The 18,704-nt window shown below is 45.4% G+C and overlaps 1 protein-coding gene and 1 pseudogene across 6 annotated transcripts in view; one reads left to right on the top strand and one right to left on the bottom strand.

Moving 5' to 3' along the window:
- The window catches only part of kcnv1 (potassium voltage-gated channel modifier subfamily V member 1), a 36,434-nt gene extending 20,327 nt beyond the window's left edge, over positions 1 to 16,107 (top strand). For all 6 annotated transcript variants that reach the window (XM_055634568.1, XM_055634570.1, XM_055634565.1 and 3 more), the window contains one exon: positions 14,461 to 16,107. In XM_055634568.1, coding sequence (XP_055490543.1) covers positions 14,461 to 14,969 — 509 coding nt within the window. In that variant the 3' untranslated portion in view covers positions 14,970 to 16,107. The remainder of the gene's footprint in view (positions 1 to 14,460) is intronic.
- LOC129696824 (U2 spliceosomal RNA) lies at positions 4,336 to 4,439 on the bottom strand (annotated as a pseudogene).
- Positions 16,108 to 18,704: the final 2,597 nt, after the last annotated feature.

Raw genomic sequence — 18,704 nt, 5'->3', positions numbered from 1 at the left:
TAATCAGATCAGCCACGACTTTATGAAAGAGCAGGATTGAGGTGACTAATGACCTCACTCTTGCTGCTAATTTAGATGCAGTGCAAGTGTAATCAGACTTCTGAACGGTCCTTTCGTAATCTAGGGTACAGTCCAGATTTTCCAACCTATGTCATTGCAGACAATGGAGTTTTTTTCTCTACAAAGGTGAGAACTATATTCTGCACTCTGGTATCCTCTTCACTCTACCTTTTGTATGTGTATGGTTGATTGCATTCATGTACAGTATTATCTCATTTGACTGGATAACATGCAAACAAACGTTTTCACTGTGCCTCAGTACACATAAAAGAATAAACCAAAACGACAGCTTAAACCTTATGATTCTTTTATCTGACAATTTCATATTTCTCCCCAGTCACTTCAAGCCACCTCTTAAGGCCTGTTCTGTTTACTCGCCACAGCTCATTCATTCAACAAAGTCTCTGACCAGGGCCTGAAACAAAAGGGTAATTGATGGTCCGTATGTCAACAATCTTGCCCTTTGTATCCAATGGTCAGTTAAATCTAAAAGAGTATACCTGAAAATTATTGACCAGATGATCAATCGCCTTTAGAAAATAATCCACTTAAAACATTGGGATAGATTTTGTTTATAGGTAACGTGATGTTTAATAGAATAAAGCGCATGATAATAGTAAGATTAAACGAGAACTTACCAGTTTGAAGTTTGATCTGTATTTTATGAGGAGTTACGATGAGGGATTACGTGAAGAAGAACCCGCTTACAACGCATGCGTGTCATTCTTCAAAGCAGCGGTGTGAGGTCACAGGAACCTATAATGATCTAACATAGTAAGATTATCAAAGATATACCAGTTTGTGATATGATCATAAGAGGGTGGGAGCGGAGGGCACGTAATCCCTCATCGTAACTCCTCATAAAATACAGATCAAACTTCAAACTGGTAAGTTCTCGTTTAATCTTACTATTTTACTTCGGAGTCACGTGAGTGACTTCGTGAAGATTTCAAAGCTCTGTGACCTCATGCCGTGGAACGAGTCCATGCTTCACAACTGCCTTGGGTATTGGGAGAGAGCATCATTAGTAAGTTTAAAACACACTTATACAAAAAATTGTGTGGTATAACGAAAAATTATATAAATATTTTACATGGAGAATCATAGCCCTGTAACCTTTCGGGCAAATTATATTGTTGAACGTAAAATGGTTTCTGAATACAATGATGGTTCCAAAAAAATAACTGGTTTATTATAAAACCTTTGGAAAAACCTTTTGGATGACCATCCTGCCATTCTGAGGATTTGGTCTGTGGGTACCTCTAGAATTTTTGCTGCGGATGTTGCTGCAGCCCTGGTGGAATGAGAGTTAAAAAACATTAGTGTCTATCCCTGCCAACTTTAGGACATATTTGAGCCACCTTGATATAGTTTGGGTCGTGACCCTTTCATGCGGTTTCTTGTAAGAGATAAAGAACGCCATTCTCTGACCTCGAATGCTCTTAGTATATTCTATGTATAATTGGATGTGTCTTGCTATACACAGTCGTTTGTCATATGGGTATACCATAAATTCAAACACTTGACCCGATGAACCTGGTCTGTTTTCTTTTATTAAATCCTGTATGACAAACACCAGTTTCTCGGGTGAGATGATCAGGCAGTCCAGGCTCAGTTTGCTTAATGGCTGGACTCGTTGTGCGTTAACTAACGCCATGAGCATAACCATCTTCATGGTCCTTTACTGAAGTGACAATGCTGTTATGCTCGTCAGCATGTGTAGAACAACACCCACTTCCCAGATTTCGGAGTACCTGGTTTTCTTACCAGGGGGTGCGTTCCCACCGTGTGCCGCTCCGTTCCTTGCGATAGGTAATTGGAGAGTGCACTTCTGGCACTATTGATGGCACTGTAGCTCCATCGATTATCATAATGGAGGCTTGTTAAAATTCCAATACGGCCAGAATGTTCTTGGCCTTTTGGTCGAGGTTGTTGTCCAAGCAGTATATGCCCCATTTCTTGATGTGTCCAAGGTACTGCTTCCGTGTTGACGGTCTTAGTGCAGATGAGATGAGATTCATCGTCCTGTCTGACAGCCCCATGCCGTGTAGTGGGTCTTTTAGACTCTACAAATCAATAAATCCATAGTCTTATGGCATGGATGACTGCCCCAGTCACTGGATGAATTAATAAATTTGGCTATGTTCATGAGGGAACATGGTTCTAACACCATCCCCTGTATGACCGAATACCATGATTTAGTAGGCCAGTCGGGTACTCTGAGAATTGCAGATGCCAAGTCTAGTTGAATTTTCCCTAGAACCCCATTGATGGGGCAGAACGGGGGAAATACATCACCCTATGGCTTTGTTTACATAACAATGCCAAGCTGGTTTTAGAATTTTAGTAAATAATATTGGGGCTGATGTTTGCCCCTCTTTTAAGTCAATGCCTGCCATATAGAAAAACCCAGCTGACACCAAGTCTTTATCAGTAATAAGAGTATCCATCTTAAAATGAATATCTTGAACGAATGTGTTTAGGGTTAAAATCAATGATAATCCTGCAACCCCACTCTATTTTATTTTTAATAAATATGTTTGATACAAATTCTAATGTTCCATGAAAAGTACGCTCAATCACACCTTTTGTGTACAATTTTTTGTAGCACCATGTGGGTTTTTAGATTGTTTGGTTTATGTAAGTACAAAATGCCATTCTGGTGTATGTTGTACTGGGGTTATTGGGATGAGTAAATCCTATCAGATTACCCTGAATACTGCTGAGATTATATGAATCTGTAGTAATTATATACCATACATAACTGTAGTGTTGCAACCTCCCCTCCCCCACCATCGTAGGTCCCTTTTTTAACAGAAGAAACCACACCCACCTACCTCCATGGTTACCGGTGGTTGTGTTATTTCCTTGGTTTTTTGAAAAGGAGGTTCTGGTTTGATATCTCTTGTTGGGGGTTGTGTGGGAGGTTGAGGCTTCCGCATCTTCCAGGGTGGCCGCCCTGGCCATACCCTCAAAAAGGATCCTGCGGGTTATATTGATTTCTGGCACTACCACTGGTATGAGCCACATTTTTTATGGCCTTGCCTGTGGCTGGTATCGTGCTCCAAAATAGGCCCTTGCGCTGGCCTAGATGAGCCCCAGTGTCTTGGCTTCGTCCACACACGGTTCTTTGTTTGCAAATGGTAGCATTTTTGGGGTCCCAGTGCTGGCTGAATGGCAGCCTTCCATATGTAGTTCAGGTCATATTGCATATTACTAAACAGAGCTAGTGCGTCTTGATGGTCTTTGGTTACCTACGTTTAGTCCAGGGTGCGGGTGTATGCTATGATGCCTTCCGTCAATCCCTTTAAGGTTGTCTGGATCTCGAGGTCCTGGTTCCTGATGTTCGTCCCCATATGCTGCCAAATGCATTGGTTTACACTGGGCACCTGTAATGCCTCACCGTTGCCAGGTGGCAGATGTCTGGCCAGTCTCTGTAAACATTTCTTGTTGGCGTTTGTGGCCAGACATATAGTAATACTATTGCCATCCTGGATCCAAGTCTACCCATGTTTGACTTGGTTAAAGTAATCAGCCACCATGTCCAGCAGAGTCTCTGCTGTGTTAGGATCATGGGACGTTGTTTTACCAGGCTCTGGCCCATCAGGGTCCTGCCTACTCTTTTTTATAGAGTTAGAGATCTCTAGGGTCCCGCACGGGGTACCCATGTGGGGCTTACCTCCTGCCCACTTGTCTTTTGTTCTGCGGACCCCTCTTGCAGGTCAGCCCAGAACTGACCCGCAGTGCTCCCCTCTGATGGGGTAGAAGCATTGTGCAGCCCTCAAAAAAGGTACTGCTGCGGGTTTATCACGTTGGAGCAAGGCTCCATACACCACTTCTTCCTCCTCCAGCGCTCTCGGGCGCTGGTCGCCGGCGGTTATGCAAAGTCGGACCCTTCTGAGTCCACTACCTTGTTTGATTTGTGTCTAGCCTTACCGTTCGGCCGCATGGCTCTGGCCGGTGCAGGCCCGACATTGGGCACAGCTGATCCCACTACGGTTGATTCAAGTGCCGCTGGCTGCTGTTGGCTGCCCGCTGCTCCACGGTCCTCCTTCTCCAGCTTTGTCCTTCCTTCTGTGGAGTGGATATGGCCGGTGTGGAGGACATCTGGCACAGCTGATTCCACCTAGTCCATTTCTTTAACCCGGCTCCAACGCTCTCAGCGCTCCTGGCTGCTCGTTTATCTCAGACCGCTGGGACCGACCCCGGTACTCACGGTACTGGTCTCTCGCGGTCGTTTCAGCCGGTCAACCCCACTCTAATGCCCTTAGTTCTGGGGACTCCTGCTTATATGGTCCTTAGATAAGGGACGTATCAGATTTAAAACTGATAATAAACAGCTACTATAGTTGATCTTAGCCAAAAGGCCATGAAGCGATCACTCTAACTAAAAAACCCGCTGGGACCGACCCCGGTACTCACATTACTGGTCCCTCACGGTGGATTGCAGCCAGTCAACTGCACTGCAATGTCCTTGGCCTCGGCGCTGGCCGTTAGCGCTGCTTCAAGCCAGACTCGCTTCCAAAGCGAGACTGGCATACTGCCCCAGCAATGAATTTGCCCCCTGTTGCGGGAGCGAAGTCGGGCACAGGTGTTTTCCCCTCCGGGAGTCGAAGTGCCTTTGCTGCTCCTGCCGTTGTCGGCTGCCGCTGCTGCACCTGCACCTGCCGCTGCCGCTGCTCCTGCCGCTGCTGGCTGCCGTTGCTGTTCTCCTGCCGGCTGCCTGCACTCCGCGGTCTTTCTGCAGCTTACATGGACCCGGTCCATGTCTGCACCTAAAGGGTAAGTGGAAGGAACCGCAGAGTCTCTTACCTGCTGTTCCCGACTTTTAATTTTTTCCCCTGGTGAACGTCGTTCCCTCCGTGTCGGGTTCGGGCCGCTCGGACCGACCCCGGTGTTCACGGGGCTGGTCCTTCTGTTCCTAGGGACCCGCTAATTTAAAAAAATGCCAGAGCACTAATACAACCCACTGTTTTGTGGGTTGTTGGCTCTGTTTTTCCCTCCACCCCGTATGGGGTGAAATTGGCACTCGCTCCCGTTATGGGAGACAGTGGTGCCGACTTCCGTTGCTGGCTGACTGCTGCTGTCGAAACGGCAGCTCGTCAGCCTTCCTGGAAAGAATACGAAAAGGTAAGGAATTTTCTTACCTGTTCCACAGCCCCAGGCCCATGTAGCGTCGGTCTTTGGGGCTGTGTCGGCTCCGGAGTGCTCCCTAGTCGGTATTTTCTTCCCGGAGCTGAAGTCGCACGAACTCCCGCTAAGGGGGACTGTCGTGCCACCGGCCGTTGCTGGCAGCCTGCTGTCCTTGTCGGCGCTTGCAGACTTCTCCCCCGCCAGCTTCCAACAGCCTTCTGTAGAAAAAAGGTAAGTAAAGAACGATGTTCACTTACCTTACTGTTGCAGGTTCGAAAACCCCGCCGTTTGGGAGGAACGTCCTTCCTCCCGACAATGACGAGTTGCAATGCGTTAGCGTAATGACACGCATGCGTTGTAAGCGGGTTCTTCTTCACGAAGTCACTCACGTGACTCCGAAGTAAAACCTGAATTTTGTCATTCACCAGTGGGTGGTACCAACCCTCTCTCCAACTCAGGCTAAAGAATCTCAAGGTGGAAGGCAAAAGGACGTGATGAATGAGTCTCTTTGTGCACCATAAGTCTCTTTGTGCAGGAAGGAACTGCAAATGCTGGTTTATACCGACGAGTGACACAAAATGCTGGAGTAACTTAGTGAGTCAAGAAACATCTCTGGAGAAAAGGAAAGGGTAACAGGTCTGGAGAAGGGTTCCGACCCGAACCGTCACTTATTCCCAGGTCTCTCTTTAGACTGTGAGCCACGGTGTAAACCACATTTAGCACTGTTTCTCATGTATGTTTGGCCAGCCTCACAAATACTTCCAGGAGTTCCGAGTGATGTTACATTTTCAGAGCACGTTTAGAGGGTAAAATATGATTTTAATGCAACAATCTTCTCCATTTCTTTCAAGTTGCATAATCATCTTTCATGGCTATTGTCCTGTTCTTCTCTGAAAGCTTCACAATGAAGAATAAAAATGGTTCTTTGCAAGCAGCTTCAAATAGATGCACATATACAGTTTTATCAAGGATTTCGATACCCCAAGCCATCAGGTTCTTCTGTGAACTTTTCTCATCCAATTTCCCCCAGAGTTTTTCAATTGCAGGCCTCTTTAAAATGCGGATGCACTTAAAACCCCACATCAAAGTAAGGCATTCCAAACTCTTAGTAGCGGGAGCTCCGGAAAACAGAACTCGAGCTCCCGATGATGTCGTCCACTGGCCCGCGGCCGAGCCTCCGAGGCTCCAAAGTCGGGTCGGATGTTGGGTCGCACCGCAACCACAGCCCCGAAGTCGGCCAGCCCCGCTCTGGTAAGTCCTGGCTCTGCCTCCGCAGCTTCAAGGTCGGTCGCAGTTGGAGGCTGCCAGCTCCGCGATAGGCCTGACCGCAGACGGACATGGAGACGGGGGATACGGCAGTAAAGGTCGCATCCCCCCCGAAGGAAGTCAAAAACTATGTTACACCCACCCCCCCACACATACCCAATCAAATAAACCGAAATAAACCGCAAAAACGGGACAAGAGAAAACAAAAAACAGAAAAAACAAACGGACTGCAGGCGAGCCGCAGCTGCAAGGCAGCGCTGCCACTCCCACCATGTCCAAGCTACAATCTTGGTATGTGTAAATTGTCTCTAGTGTGTGTAGGATAGTGTTAATGTGCAGGGCTCGCTGGTCGGTGTGGGCTCAGTGGGCTGACGGACCTGTTTCCATTCTGTATCTCTAAACTAAACTAAATTAAAAGTTGTAGTAAATATCATACTTAATTTAAAATATACACAAAATGCTGGAGTAACTCAGCATGTCAGGCAGCATCTCCAGGGAAAAGAAATATGCAATGTTTTGGGTCGAGACCTTCTTCAGGTCTGTCGAAGGGTGTTTACCTGAAACGTCACTGATCAAAGGTCAAAGGTATTTTATTGGTCACATTCACATACACCTAGGTGTAGTGAAATGAAATGCTTCTTGCCATTTTGCAGCACATAAAGAAGGAATACAGACATAACATTAATAAGAGTTTTAAACATAAAGAACATCCCCCCACAATGCTTCCCATTATGAGGAAAGGCACAAAGTCCAGTCCCCAACCCCAGTTCACCCATAGTCGGGCCTATTGTGGCCTCCACAGTTGCCTCTACGGAGGCCCGATGTTCCAGGCCGTTCTCGCCGGATGATGTTGATCCGGCATCGGGAGAGTCCTCTCAGCGGCTTGGGAACCCTGGAACGGCCGCTTCTGTACTGGAGGTCGCGACTTCCAAAGCCAACAGGGCCGCGCTGGTTGGAGCTCCACAACTGGCGATCTCATCTAGAGATCCCAGGCTCCCAGTATAAAGTTCAGCACCGCCGCTCGCAGCTGGCCGCTCCACAATCCCGCAGGTCCGCGATGTTTTCCTCAGCGATCTTCAGCTCACCGGAGCTCCAGCGCGGCGACCCAGGCAAGGCATCGCCCGCTCTGCGATAGCGCTCCAGCGCTGTGCCGCCACCGAAGCCGAGGTTCTGGGCGGTCCCCGACAAGAAACGCCATTCCAGGCCCACTGGTAGGCCGCGAGGACGGGTCGAAGCTGCAGCCTGGAGAAAAGCTGCCTCTCCGACCAGGTAGGGACCCTGAAAGGTAGTTTCCCCCTCCTCCCCACCCCCCACATAAAAAAGTCTAGACCTCCAAACAAAACACTTAACTGACTAAAATAAAAAATAAAAAGATGAAAAGACAGACAGCTGCTGGCTGGGCAGCCGTGCACAGGACAGCGCCCCCTGATTCCTTTTTTTCAGAGATACTGCCTGACCCGTTGAGTTATTCCAGAATTCTATGTCTGTCTTCGGTGTAAACCAGCATCTGCATTTCCTTCCTACACACTCATACTTAAGTTAGTTTTCCTTTTAAGAAATAAACATTGTACTTCCTCGAAAATAGTATTATGCTCTCAAATGTATACTCATAAACCGAGGAACTCCGGTTATCTTTAATATACTGGCAATGGTACAATCCATCCTGTTTTACAGGTGAAATACTTGTTGAGGTCAGAGATTTGTGTTCTCCCCAAACCATAGGTGCAAATCAGTAACTGCGAGAAATAGACAATGATACTTTTTATCACGTACAGTACGAGTCACAGTGAAACTCTTTGTTTTAGTTCGGAGTCACGTGAGTGACTACGTGAAGAACCCGTCCAGCACACATGCGCGCCATTGCATTCACGCAGATGCAACAGCGACGAACGGGAGTACAGGCACTCCCGTTACAAGCCTGAATGAACAGACCGATAGGTAAGTACTTACCTACAGGTTAAACCCGCAACTTTGCCCCTCTTTGTTGCTCCAGGGGAACTGGAGACAGCAAAGCAACACAGAGGGAAGCGGCCCCCGTCCGACTCCAGGGAAGGAACGTCCCGTCAGTGGAAGGGGGAGAGGTGGCAACGGGACCACACACGCTGCGGTCCACAGACACGGGTACTGCGCCGATGCCCAGTCCGCTAAGCAGCTGTCTGACCAACAGCAGCGGACTGGAGGGAAATTCAAACCCGGCCAGTAACCCCTGCATCTCACGACAAGGAGACTCACTGCCCGAGAACTGCTGAAATGCCGCCCGAAAATGGCAGACAGCCTCTATCAGCAAAGCCAGCAACCAAACCTCGGGCTGGAGACAGACACAGAAGATGGAATCGGCACTTCAAACGAGAAAGTAAGTGTCTGTTCTCCAAGCCAGAGTAAGGTCATGGAGCCAAAAACTCCAGCGAGACTTGCCTCAGGAGCAGGGGCAAGTCTGCCAAGGGAGCTAACACTCCCACTCCAGTGCTTCCACACTGGCCATCTCCCTTGTCGAGGGATTGAAGGCGACCAGGGCTGGGCTGGTCAAGAAGAGGGGTCACTGGCTGAAGAATATCGGGAGTATGCTTGAGGTACAGGATCAGGAAGAGCTGCTGGGTGTGGCCGCTATGTGGCTCCACCACTAGCGAGATGGCCTTTTCAGTCTCAACTGACGGCCAGTTTACTACCTGTTCTTTTCAAAACCTCTCCAAGACAGGTAGTCATGAGGCGTTAGTTTCATCACGCCTCCCCTAAATTGCATTTACTCAAAGTGCCCACCGTTATTGGGGGGTACATTGAGCATAGCATTTTAAAAACCCAAATATCTTAAATTGCATTTGATATCCCTGACGTCGGCTATCATTTTCGCATGCTCATTCCAGAGGGGCAGGGTAATATGACAAAACACCTGACCCTACTGTTCACAGATGCTCCTCAACTTCTCAGGAAGTTATAAAACCTGCCCTCAACTTAAAACATTTACAGGACTGTGAGAACGCCGACCTCACAACCACAGATCCTGCTATCTGGCTAAGTTATCAAACCAAGCCTAAGAAACTGGACGAAGTATCCAAAAATTCGGCATCAAGAGGGCAGAGCCTGGAATGAGCACCACACAAAACCAGACAGCAGTACCTCTACGCGTCCACCAGTAGGCGTCTACTTAAGAGTACTGGTGAAAGCTCGGGGCCCGCATGCCAACCCCCAGTAAGCCCTTTCAGGCCAGGGTCCAGAGCGGGCCCCATGGAAAATGCGCCACCCCCAACAACACCATCCCTACAGACAAGGAACCAGAAACTGAAGAAATGAACACATCACCAAACAACAGTGAAGACAGATAAGTATGGTTCCTACCATCACATAAAGGTGAAGGGTTTGTACTAACAGAGGGGGGGGGGGATCACACCTTGTTGGGAAGCTATCACTCTTGGTAGTTATATACCAAAAAATATTCAAGGGGAATAGAATTAATACCTTGCCACCAGTTCAGCTTGCACCCCAAAGGGTCTCCCCTCCCACTAAGAAACATGAGGGTCTAGCTACTGGGAAAGATATACCAGGGGTCATATGAAATCTTACCAAAAAAACCCAAGATGGTGAATGTCGCACCATCATTGATTAACCACTTGAGTGTTTCACCAGGTATACCCACTTATGGAACTTGTTGGTAGAGTTATGGAGTTTATGGTAGACATTGACTTTAAAGATGCATACTATTCAGTACCCTTTTATATAAGATTTCGGATATACCACAATTTACCTGGATGGGGCAACCATGGCGAGCATTGCCACTTTTCATTCACTGCACATCTCGCATGTGTATATGACAAATAGACTTGACTTGACTTGATTTGAGTTGACTTATTATTGAATTGGCTTATATGAGCCGAAGCTATTCCAGAATTTCAAACCAGCCCTGACACTTAAGGAACATTTTGTCATGGCATGTCTATATATTAACGACAGACTATCCTTGGATATAGCTATATCAGCTGCATTAGCTACTAACTTATTTTAGCCTGGGCTCTGTCATATTATCCAGATATCTACGTTGACCCCATCCACAACATTGTCTATCTGGTATTCATTAATGCTATCAGTTATGGTAACATTTAACCACCTATCAACTACGTGGCAAAAGTAATTGGGATAGTAGCAGCATTACCAGCTACTGAACATTGTACCTTTCCAATGAGCTGAGATACTAGTGTTCAAACTATATCCCATACCTAGAATATGGTGGCAAATGGACTAATCTGGAGTTGTCATCACTATAGACACTGGGCATTAAACCTAGTTAGAAATATTGAGTATGTTCTATTGAGTATATTCATCGGACTGGCTGCAAGGCCACAAATGGGCCGACCTCGGGGGTTTTCAGAGGAAGAGGACTTAACATTCTGGTGCCTTTCCCCACAGTGGAAATTTGATTCTGCTGTGGGGGGGGGGGGGACGTTTGTGTAGAACTCTATATGTGTTGAGTCCATTTTCTTTATTTGTTAACCTTTTTCTATGGTATGCAAACGTATTATCTATTTTTGTAAAGCACTTTGGTGTCAATGCGAGTTGACTTAAAACGTGCTATATAAATAAAACTTACTTACTATTGGGCAAGCATATTGCTCAGTAGTGCACCATTTTGCATGTTCGTTTATAAATTAACAACATCACAGTGGTGGCATATACCAAACCACTTGGGCGCAATAAAATCGATATTACGTGACAATTTATTTAACAATTGGTAACCGTATGTCGTCAAACATGTTTGACCATCAGTAACTTACCTATCAGGTGAGCTAAATACTGTAAACGAACATTTAAACCAAAAGTGTTTGCTGAGATTACAAAGCAATATAGACACCAGATATCGATTACCTTATATTCCAATTGAATCGCCACGTACCAATGTATGTCGCATGAAACCAACTCAAGGCAGCGGCTATGGATACATTTCCGTGTATTGAGATGGGGGGGGGAAACTAATCTCTATGTTCTCCCCTTTTTACCTCATCAATAGGTACAATGGTCTCATCAGTCGGGTACTACGCAAAATACCGTGGACTAAACCCACAGTCATGGTTCCCAATGGTCCTCGACATGGTCATCAAAACCCTATGATTCCCAATAGCCTAGGCTTATCAACCCACCCAGTTCAGGCATAAACCATCCATGCCACGATAAACTACTAGGTTGCAGGAAGAAAGGGCCTGGATTACAGAATTGGGAAGACCACTGCTGGGCCTGGATCAGACAGCACTATCAACATGATGACAGCATTCCGTCGCATATCCACTAGGGAACATACCTGGGAAGAAACTGCTCAAACTCAGGAACTACACATTCAACTACAACAAAACCTGTACTGGAGTTCCTGGCAGGCCTTCACCACAATGAAGGACTCAGCTACTGTGCCATCAATATAGCCAGAAGTACTCTGTCAGCCTACTCAACTCAGGCACCACGACAACAGGGCAAGGGTACCACCCACTGGTGATCAAATTCAGGAGAGGTATATTTAATTCCCATTCCCCAGAACTAGGTATACCCAAATTGGGAAGTCAGTGAGGTCCTGACGTACCTTAGGGGATGATCACCAGCCGGGTCCCTCACCCTGGAACAGCCTACCCTGAAGATGGATATGCTGACGGCCTTACCTCAGCACAAAGACCCAGTTCTTCCATCTACTGCGATTGGACAACATGGTGATAACACCAGATAGTGTCACATTTTCCATTCAGGGGCTGGCCAAACAGAGCAGACCAGGAACATCAGGTCCAGTCATGGAATTCCGGGCATACCCACCTGAACTACGGTTATGTGTCATGACCCACTTAATGAACTACATTGACACAATAAGAAATACCCGAGGGAGAGGAAAAAGCCTTATGGGTCAGCCACAAGAAACCTCATGGTCGGGTGACGAGCTAAACTACCTCTAGTGGCTCAAGCAGGTACTGGGAGTTGCTGGAGTAAATACTAACGTGTATAAATCTTATTCCACCAGGGCAGCTTCCACGTCAGTGACTAAGAGGATGGACGTGCCTATGGACCACATCCTGGCTACAGCGGGGTGGTCTAGGGAGTATACGTTCCAAACTTTGTAACAAGCCGCTGGCAGAACCTGTATCGGTTGCAGAAATAACATTAGAATCTGCAAATATATAATTTAAGCCCGGGGGAGCATTTGTCTTGTTATTGTTGATAACACCATTTTTGTTTTACAAACAGATTCATGGTTGATTAGGATAACATACTTCCTCCCTCGAATGACTTCGGCAGCGAGTGAAGTATGAACTGTTACACGGTTTGAAATCACAGAGCTTTAAAATCTTCACGTAGTCACTCACGTGACTCCGAAGTAAAATAGTAAGATTAAATGAGAATTTACCAGTTTGAAGTTTGATGTGTATTTTATGAGGAGTTACGATGAGGGATTACGTGCCCTCTGCTCCCACTGTCAATAATAGAGATCAAACTGGTATCTAAGCTCTCCTTTTCTTTACTATATTTATTTCAATTACTATGTCTGTCTGTGATTCCACACCGCTGCTTTGAAGTATGTCGCGCATGCGTGCTGGACGGGTTCTTCACGTAATCCCTCATTGTAACTCCTCATAAAATACAGATCAAACTTCAAACTGGTAAGTTCTCGTTTAATCTTGCTAATTTACATACAATCCGGTAAAATCAGATTATAGATATACCTAATCATAGATAAGTACAAATGTGCAGTGGTTGTGGTGTAAAGACTTCACCGAGGCAGTACACAAAGTGTCACCACATTTCTGGTACCAACTTGTGCAAGTTTCACAGTTCTCAATATGGGGATAAGGCAGGCAGGCACGAGTTATTGATTGGGGATGATCAGCCATGATCACAATGAATGGCGGTGCTGGCTCGAAGGGCCAAATGGCCTCCCCCTCCACCTATTTTCTATGCTTCTATGTTAATAGTACAGTATCTTATCTGGACCTTAAAGGCACATTGGCATGGCAGCTGCACTGGGTCAGCGTTGTAAGGGTTGGACTGGCCTGGTGATGTTGTTAGTGACCACTGCTCTGCGTCTCTATGCCGATCCACTCACTGGGCCTCAGTGGAGCCTCCAGTGGAAACCTATCCATTGGATGGCCTGGCTACTGCAAGGCTTCCAGCGGCCCACTTCACCAACACCTCCACCCGCTGTCTCCTCGCCTCCGGCATCATCACTCGGCCCCCATGTTCCGGGCACCTCCTGCAGCTGACCTCCGAACCCCCATGGCACCTCCAAGAGCACGGGAGGTGAACCCACAGCTGATAATTTCCTCCGTCCGCCGCCATCTTGAAACCAGGCCTTTGTCCAGCATCCATTGCCACCGCCGTGGCCGACTCCATCCTGACTGGTTCTCCGGTCTTTGGAGCGAGCAGGAGATGAAGGTTCGGACAAAGCTCCCTTTCCTACCAGGTTCCCGGTTCCATGGGGGTGGGGGGGGGGTAGGCCATTGAAGTCTGAAGGAGGAAAATCGCACAAGGAAATTATTGCCATCAAGTCATAAAATCAAAGTTCATGAAGAGGTATTATTTCAGCACCTTCAGGTAAAAAGTGTATCAAAATCTTTGATAAAAATGTCTCCCAAAATGAAGCTATCTCACAGTCAACAGAGTGGATTATTCCTTTTGCTTACCAACATCCTTAAATTCTATTTTAGAATTACTATTTGAATGTAAACATATTTTCATAGATTGTCGCTTAAAGTATTACAGTTTTTATTACAATTGGAATTTGTATCATCCTAAATAAATTGTTTTTTATATAATCTGAAATTTAACCAATACCACCCACCAATTTGCACTGGATAGAAATAAGCTTTCTACAATTCATCAAACTCACAGAGAACTTACCATTCATAATATTGAAACTTTGATTAGCTGGCCATGGCCTATAAAATTAGACATGTGGTGTAACACTGATTGGACCAATATAATTATCTGACATAATGTGTGGAATGCTTGATCATTACTGGCATATTACCTTTCATTTTACAGGTCTGAAATCCCTAGGAATGACCATCGCTCTATGTTACGAAGAAGTTGGCCTACTTCTGCTTTTTCTCTCTGTGGGTATTTCCATCTTCTCTTCAGTGGAGTATGCCGTGGAGCACACGGTCCCAGGCACAATGTTCTCCAGCGTCCCTTGTGCATGGTGGTGGGCAACAACATCCATGACTACTGTGGGCTACGGGGATATCCGGCCGGAAACCACAATCGGGAAGATAATTGCCTTTTTATGTATTTTGACTGGTATTCTGGTATTGTCGCTACCCATTGCTATTATCAATGATAGGTTCTCCACTTGCTACTTCACCTTGAAGATGAAAGATGCAGCCCTTCGACACCACGATGCTCTGAAGAGGCTCACCAAGAATACAGCATTTGACCCGGTTGTCAATGTTAATTTGCGAGATATTTATGCTCGCAGCATTATGGAGATGTTGCGGATCAAGAACAGGGAGAGAGCTAGTACCAGAAGCAGTGCCGGGGATGACATATGGTGACATCTTTGGGTATGCTTTCTAGTCTTAATTAATCTAGTACATAACTCTGGAGCTGGTTTTTTAATAAAAACTACAGTGTCTCAAAATTGCGTGCAGTTGCTTCATACACTGACTTTAAAAAGAAACATTGCATACATACTTTTGTTATTCTTATTTTCGTTCCAAGTCTCAGTACGAAAAAAAATGCCAAGAAGGTGTAACCCTCAATACTAGTACATGTAATGATATAGCAGTGATACAAAACAGCTAGCTGAATGCCTGTTTACATTCCCAAGATTAGTATTGTTGACAGGAGTGGAAATAGTTTTTTGCTGTTCACAAGATCAGTATTTTGCAGGCTAATGTATCTGATAATGAATATTTGGGGAAATGCCAGTGCTCTTCAAATTTACACCATCCATATTGTAATCTTTGTCAATGTTCAAGCTTGAAGCTTATGGGTGTTTAACTGAGACTGACCATGATTGTCCATTGAAGTGAATGGATCCAAACCCTGCACTACTGTGCACAGTGGTGCAGCGGTAGAGTTGCTGCCTTACAGTGAATGCAGCAGCGGAGACCCGGGTTCGATCCGCATGACCTTCGTGAGTTTTCTCCGAGATCTTCGGTTTCCTCCCACACTCCAAAGACGTACAGGTATGTAGGTTAATTGGCATGGAAAATGTAAACATTGTCCCTAGTGAGTATAGGATAGTGTGTGCATTAATGTGCGGGAATCGCTGGTCGGCGCGGACCCAGTGGGCCGAAAGGGCATGTTTCCACGCTCTATCTCTAAATTATTTATTGTGTCCATTATTTCTTGAATTTGTTTAAACCGAACATTGTCAGCAAGTTACTTTGAGTCTAATATTTTTAGAAACTGATTATTAGCAGAAGAGAGTTTTGTATTAGATTTTATAAGCCAGCAGGATATCAAAGGTGAATGTAGCACCGTATGCTATCTGTCTTTTTCTGTGATTGCTGAATACACGTCTTAAACCTAGACCAAATACCGTAAATAAAAAAAATAATTAATCAAGAGTAATTTTCAGATATGCAACATTGAATGATGTTATAAAGTATTGTTAGATTGGCTGCAACATATCTGTAACTTCCAGAAATGTTTTTCTTTATCAGAATAAAATAATGAATCAGTGCTGTATTCTGTCAGTTGAAATTAATTGGGGGTTTCTCTGCAAAGGCGGAAAAGACCAAGCAAAGTTGATAGATGTTTGAAACGTAAAACAATCAACATCAGTAAATTTCAATCATACAACATGAAAATTGGTCAGCCTAGGAAATGGATCAATTAATGGTCAATAATGTACAATTGACATGAGCAATTATTACCAGGTGAAACAGAAGATCAGGAGATTGGACTGGGCACACCCATCTATACTTCACATTGACTTGCTCCATGTCTTCCTGGTGTCGTCATGACTATTTATACCATCCCATTGTCAATGTGAATTTGAGCTCCAAGGTGCATTATCCTGTAATCTTTTTGCACAAAAACAAATCCATTGTATTGATATTCCCAACAGGAATGTAATCTCCATTCTGATGTTTAAGTGAAATATTTCCCCACTCGCATTTCAAAGCACCAACAGCCATTTAACTTTATGGATTGTTCTATGGTTACCTCCATCCTCCACACCCACTCTCCTCCTCCATCCCTCACCCCCATCATTACCTCACCAAAAAGAAACAGGTAAAACCCAATAGGCTGTTTCTTCACACCTTTGAGTGTTTGTAGCATTTGTGCTGATCAGAACTTTCCTACCTCTGTTGTAGGGCTGTCCAGTGATTCTATGGTCTCCCTGGATGTTCTTGTAGAAGGAATCAGGTCAAGGAGGGAGAGACTCACCAATTACTGGGAAGACCAATATCCAGAAGGCATGGCCAATTGTTGCTGCATGATCAATGGTCAAGCATTAATCAAGGAACTGACATTCAATGTCAGAAAAGTCTTAGTCACCGTACTCCAACTCGAGGTGAATGCAGACCTACCAAATGTAGTTTGAATTTCTGGATATTCATGACCATGCAAGAACAGAGCCTTAAGTCAGACGTTGTCAGTGAGTTGTCACTGTTCGCAATATGTTTGCCTATCCTTTTATTCCCCCCAATAAAATACCTTCAGCCAGCTTGACTTCATATTCCTACCTAGCCATGATCACAATGAATGGCGGTGCTGGCTCGAAGGGCCGAATGGCCTCCTCCTGCACCTATTTTCTATGTTTTTTATGTTACTGTTCAATCTGTCCAGGCATGCTGATTTGCATGCCTTTTCTCCAGATTTCCTCAGCACCTAGTCCTGCAGATAAATGTTTGCGAGAGGACAGATCTCCCAGCACTTCACATGGTCCCTCCCACCCTAGAACCAACACAGATGTACATTCTGGATGAGTTAGAGGGCAAGGTGGGGTCATAGAAAACATAGAAACATAGAAATTAGGTGCAGGAGTAGGCCATTCGGCCCTTCGAGCCTGTGCTATTCAATATGATCATGGCTGATCATCCAACTCAGTATCCCGTACCTGCCTTCTCTCCATACCCCCTGATCCCCTTAGCCACAAGGGCCACATCTAACTCCCTCTTAAATATAGCCAATGAACTGGCCTCAACTACCCTCTGTGGCAGAGAGTTCCAGAGATTCACCACTCTCTGTGTGAAAAAAGTTCTGGTCCTGGCATGAAAAGTGAGTACAGGCAGATTATGAAATTATTGTGACCTCCGGAACTGCAGTTGGTACGTCCCTTTTCCAGATCACCTTGCTGGGACTAAAACGTGTCCACCAGGTATGCAAAGATGAAAGGAATACGCTATGAGACATGAGCAATATTCTGATAGTATCTCTTCCCACCACCACTTAGGTTTTCCTGCTTCCAGCTGCCTACTGAGAGAAAGTTCTTAAGAGTACTCGATTGTGTGTGTGTGTGTGTGCGTGCGTGCGTGCGTGCGTGCGTGTGTGTGTGAGGGGGGATTAACATAGGTTAAATTCTGTTTATAATGTGAATCAGTGAAACAGGGGATCTTTTGAAACAGATATTTGGAATAAATAGGTCATTTTCAGACTGGAAAGGTACCTATTGAAGTGCCCCAAAGCATCAATTCTTGGCCCTGTTATTTACGATCTATCAAAATGGCTTGGAGTTTATAATGTACCTTGAACACTTTGGAGGTCATTTTCAGACTGGAAAGGTACCTATTGAAGTGCCCCAAAGCATCAATTCTTGGCCCTGTTATTTACGATCTATCAAAATGGCTTGGAGTAGGAGGTACCTTGAACACTAGGTGATAGAATTTGATGATGATCAAAAAAAGGTTTGTGCATTAGGACACTGCAATAGGATACAGTCGTGAAGAATGAGTGGCCAACAATTTGGCGAATGGTGTTCATGTCAAAAAGAGTGAGATCATGCACTTCCGTAACAGCAGTCAAATAGCAGACTTTATTAAATTGGAGAGAGACTATAAGGAGTGTTTTGGATGTTCCTGTGCTTGAAATACAAGGTGTCAGCAGGCAAGTGGAGCAAATAAGCAAGAAGACAAATGTCCTGTTAACCTATACTTATTGGATCGGGAGTTTAAAAATACAGAAAAGTTATGATTGTTCGGCATGTTGGTGGGGTCACATCTGGAATACTGCACACAATTTTGATCGCCGTATTTAAGAAAGGATATAGAAGCATTGGCGGCAGTCCTAAGGAAATTCACTGAGTTCATTTTTAGGTTGTGAGGTTGACCGAACAT

This window comes from Leucoraja erinacea, chromosome 4, assembly GCF_028641065.1.
Source record: "Leucoraja erinacea ecotype New England chromosome 4, Leri_hhj_1, whole genome shotgun sequence".
NCBI classification, from domain to species: Eukaryota; Metazoa; Chordata; class Chondrichthyes; order Rajiformes; family Rajidae; genus Leucoraja; species Leucoraja erinaceus.
Note: the sequence above shows the minus strand (reverse complement) of the source record. Positions and strands in the feature narration are given on the sequence as shown.